Genomic DNA, 4629 nt, shown 5'->3' with positions numbered 1-4629 from the left:
CACTCTAACTTTGGTCTATACTCACAGACTTTTGGAGTGCACACATATCATTACATTGATATTGAATATCACAGGCTCTAGTACAATTGATGCTGATGAATTTGAGCTCATTCAGATTGTTCTACACAGCCTCACCTCACCAGCGGAAAAGATCCTACAGGAAGCCATTTGTGGAAAAATAGTAGTAGACCCTGACTATCTACTTTGTGTTTTATCCTACACTCCTGTCTCTTTTTTGGTGAGGTCACCAACACTGCAGTACTTAATGGCCAAGTAATGTATAACAGTCATTTCTTCAATGTGTAACTCAAGTCTCTTGAAAATGACTTCATAGAATCATGCCTAGCTGTGAGAGCTGGCCATTTATGCTGAGGATATTCCTTCCTCATAAGGTCAACATATACTTCACTAGTGTTTCCTTTTGTTCAGGTTGCTGCTGTGGAACAGAGGACATGGAAGAACTGATTGAACAAAACGTTTCTGTAAGAGTGGTACAGGCAGAGAATCCCAAGGTGGCTGTATCTTCCCAGGAGAGCCACCCATGTGAGAGTTGTGGGCCAGTGCTGAGATACATTTTCCACTTGACTGAAGAGCAGGGCACACAACACAACCAGAAATCATTGCGGTGTGCAGCATGTGCAAAACGATTTTACATCAGTACAAAGTGTCACCAGCAGCAAGAGCACCATGTGAGAGAGAAGCCTTTCAGAAGAGGTGGGGACAGGATCCTACTTGCAGAGGGCTGCAATGTCAGTGTGTCCCAGAAGCTTTTCATCTGTGGGGAGGTTGGACAGGACATCCTCACCGAGTCAGAACATCTCCAACAAGAGGCTACTCACACCAGGGACAGGCCAAATGAAATCTCGCCATATGGAGGAGACACTATTCAAAATGGAGAAAATTATTTCACCCTCAGTGAATGTAAAAAACCCATTGGCTACAACCATGCCTATGTTCAAAAGAAGGGTGTCCATACTGGAAGACAGTGTTTTGTGTGCCATGATGGTGGAAAAAATGTCTCCAGAATTTCTAGGTTTTGTTATTGTCAGAGAGTTCCAAGTGGAGAAAAGCCCCATCAGTGCAGTGAATGTGGGAAATCTTTTAAAAAATTGTCTCAACTTCGTTGTCATCAGACAGTTCACACTGCAGAAAGGCCCTATCAGTGCAGTGTATGTGGGAAGTCTTTTAAAAGAAGAAGTAGCCTCTATTTGCATGAGAAAATTCACACTGGAGAAAGGTCTTATGAATGTAGTGAATGTGGGAAATCTTATCTGACTAAAAGTGCCCTTTGCTCTCATAAGAGTCGTCACACTGGAGAAAGGCCTTATGAGTGTAGTGAATGTGGGAAATCTTTCTTTCTAAAGAGTGTACTTCATTGTCATGAAAGAGTTCATACTGGAGAAAGGCCTTATGAGTGCAGTGAATGTGGGAAATCCTTCTTCCGAAGGCATGAATTTCGTTGTCATCAGAATATTCACACAGGAGAAAAGCCTTATGTGTGCAGTGACTGTGGGAAATCTTACCACAGTAAAACTGGCCTTCGTTGTCATCAGAATATTCACGTGGGAGAAAAGCCTTATGTGTGCAGTGAATGTGGCAAATCTTACCACAGTAAAACTCGCCTTCGTTGTCATCAGAATATTCACACAGGAGAAAAGCCTTATGTGTGCAGTGAATGTGGCAAATCTTATCACAGTAAAAGTGGCCTTCATCGTCATCAGAGTATTCACACAGGAGAAAAGTCATATGAGTGCAGTGAATGTGGGAAATCTTATCACAGTAAAACTGGCCTTCGTAGTCATCAGATTCTTCACACAAGAGAAAGGCCTTATGAGTGCAGTGAATGTGGGAAATCTTACCGTAGTAGCTCTGGCCTACGTTATCATCAGAATTTTCATACAAGAGGAAAGCCTTATGTGTGCAGTGAATGTGGGAAATCTTATTGCAGTAAAATTAGCCTGCACTATCATGAGAGATTTCACACAGGAGAAAGGCCTTGTTAGTACAGTGAATGTGCAGAGGGTCTTAGATATTAGGACATGTACAGGATTTTACTTTCATGGTAAAAATAACAGAATTCTGTGAAGCCTTGTCTGAATGAAATCTCATACAGCCAAGCACCAACAGTAAGGAGGTTCCCATGATAACCTCTCATTTGTGAAGCCTGTGTGTCTATGTTGCACTTTTTTGATTTACCCAGGTAGTTTGCCAGATCCTCATCACTGCATATTTCTGTTGAAGGTATATCCTGTGTACCATCTATAATGTTCCAAGAGATTCCATGAGTCATCATGGTTGACGTGGCCAGAAAAGGTAACTGTTGTGTGATTTGTTGGAGAAAATGAGGAGTAGCCTAACTTTTTAGGTCTTTTTTCCTTGTACTCTCACTACTTGGTGCAGTGACCTGACTCAATTTTGGCCCAGAAAACATCATCTGAGTTCAGATGTCAGCTTGTAGGAGGACTGCATTTTTGTGGGACATGCTCATTTTTACATAGCCAGAGATCGTTTTTGAGTGTGCAGATCACCAATGACAGAACTGCCAAGCTAATCTCTCTTGGCTTGGTAAGATAATGGAGTTTTTTCCAAGTCTTCTTTAATCTTGGGTGCTCTACTTATTGTGTGGGATAGTTCATAAGCAGTTTTGGGCCCCACAAGCATCAAGAAGTGAACAACTTTTATGTGTGTCTCAACTTTCTCTGCCTCTGTGGGGACAGTTTGGTGCAGAAATCAACTCAGTGGTTTTTGCTAGACTCCATTCCTGCTCATATCCCCTCAGGAAGACTGTGGGCTGTTTAGTTCTTAGGAGAAGCTTAAATGCTGTGAGTTTCAGAAGACATGGAGGTCACTGCAAGGAAAGGGTAGGTATGACAACCTCAGTATGTCTGGGAACAGCATGAATTTTTTTCATGTAAAGGATGGTAATATTACTGCAGGGAATCTCTGGCCCAGGCCTTGCAAAGTGCCATGTGCCATAATATCTGCAATTCCATGGGGGATGGCCAAGTGGTAGGACCATAGAGGTGAGGGAAACTGTGATTGCAAGAAACACTGCTGTGACAGGTGCTAGAGGAGACTGAGGCAACTAGACAGAATGTTCATTTTCTCAGTGTTTATCCAGAAACGTTTCTGAGAAAAAGAGTACAGGATCAATGTGTACACAAAAGGCAGGATCTGCAGGAATATTTATCTCTGTTGATTCAGTCATTGTCATTGAATATAATCAGAAGGTTTTGTGGCCCTGAACAGGTAGCTCAGTTGGGTAGAGTATCATGTTGATATGTCATGGTTCTGATTTGAATTCTTGGTAAGGACACATGTAAGAAGCAAGAAATGAATGCATGCGTAGTAGGACTAAAAATCCAGATTTTTCTTTCTTCCCCTCCCACCCTCCCTCTCTCTGCCCACCTCTTTTCTCCCTTTCCTCCTCTGTCCCCCTTTTTCTGTTTCCCTCCAAGATGAATAAAAAGTTTTTAAAAGTTTGTGGATTTCTGTCACCTCTGAGATGTTCATGTAAGAGCCACTGGTGCCCTGGTAGAAAGAAAAAGTGAATCAGTTTTCAGGGGTGTAGCTATTTTGACCCAGCCAGCAGTGCTGTTGCTTTCAGTGAGTTTTTTATTTTTTGCTTTATTTGCTGTTACTGAGGCAAAGTGTCACATGGAGCGCATGGGAACATGGATTGCTATATAGAGTTGCTAACCCTATTTTCAAAATGAATTGCATGTACACATTTTAAAGACCTTTATCCATTTAAAAGTGTTACAATTAATAAACATCATATTTCAAGTATAATGGTTGATCAGTCTTCACTTATACGTGACATTGAAACTATCACCCTTGTCATAGTACTGAATATTACTGTCTCTGGGAATTTACCTCATGGCCATTTTAATCTCTCCTACCCCTCATAGCTCTGGAAGTAAACAATGATTTTCATTCCATTCTAATAGATAGCTATGCAGTTTCTTCAGTTTAGATGATGTGACTAACATTCTGCTATCATATACATTGCATATATATTTTGAGATTAATGATATATTAGTGACTCATCTCTTTTTGCTGAGAAATAATTCTTTTTGCCATATATTTTTGTGATTATTCTATTACAGTTGTCCTATTTTTTTCTCCCTCTGCCCTGCACCCCACTCTCAACAGCTCATTTCCATGGGTCATGCATATAAGTTCTTTGTCTTCTCCATTTGCTATACTATTTTTAGCTTCCCTCTGTCTATTTTGTACCTACCATTTATGCTTTGTATTGCCTGTACCATTTCCCCCATTCTACTCCCTCCCTATCCCCACTGATAACCCTCCATGTGATCTCCATTTCTGTAATTCTGTTCCTGTTCTGGGTGTCTCCGTAGTTTGTTTTTGTTTTTAGGTTCAGTTGGTGATACTTGTGAATCTGTTGTCCTTTTATTCATAGTTTTGATCTTTTTTATTAGATAAGTCACTTTAATATTTCATATATAAAGGCTTGTTGATGAGGAACTCCTTTAGCTTGACCTTATCTGAGAAGCACTTTGTCTGCCCTCCATTCTAAATGATAACTTTGCTGGATAGAGTAATCTTGCATATAGGTCCTTCCTTTAATGAATACAAATACTTCTTTTCATCCCCTTCATACCT

At 40.7% G+C, this 4629-nt stretch overlaps 1 protein-coding gene across 1 annotated transcript; it reads left to right on the top strand.

Annotated features, from left to right (window-relative positions):
• Positions 1-452: 452 nt before the first annotated feature.
• On the top strand, positions 453-2003 carry LOC118497665 (zinc finger protein OZF-like). The gene is made up of 3 exons (XM_036012802.1): positions 453-1283; positions 1365-1447; positions 1529-2003. Exons 1-3 carry the CDS (start codon positions 453-455, stop codon positions 2001-2003), a joined length of 1389 nt encoding a protein of 462 aa, XP_035868695.1.
• The last annotated feature ends 2626 nt before the right edge of the window (positions 2004-4629 follow it).

Source organism: Phyllostomus discolor, chromosome 12, assembly GCF_004126475.2.
Source record: "Phyllostomus discolor isolate MPI-MPIP mPhyDis1 chromosome 12, mPhyDis1.pri.v3, whole genome shotgun sequence".
Taxonomy (NCBI): Eukaryota; Metazoa; Chordata; class Mammalia; order Chiroptera; family Phyllostomidae; genus Phyllostomus; species Phyllostomus discolor.
Note: the sequence above shows the minus strand (reverse complement) of the source record. Positions and strands in the feature narration are given on the sequence as shown.

Bases quoted from the DNA above. Each gene is read 5' to 3' on its own strand.
- LOC118497665 (XM_036012802.1), top strand. From the start codon at position 453: ATGGAAGAACTGATTGAACAAAACGTTTCTGTAAGAGTGGTACAGGCA. The intron at 1,284-1,364 runs GCCCTTTGCTCT...TTCTTTCTAAAG, and splicing joins AATCTTATCTGACTAAAAGT to AGTGTACTTCATTGTCATGA. The intron at 1,448-1,528 runs GCATGAATTTCG...ATCTTACCACAG, and splicing joins GGGAAATCCTTCTTCCGAAG to TAAAACTGGCCTTCGTTGTC.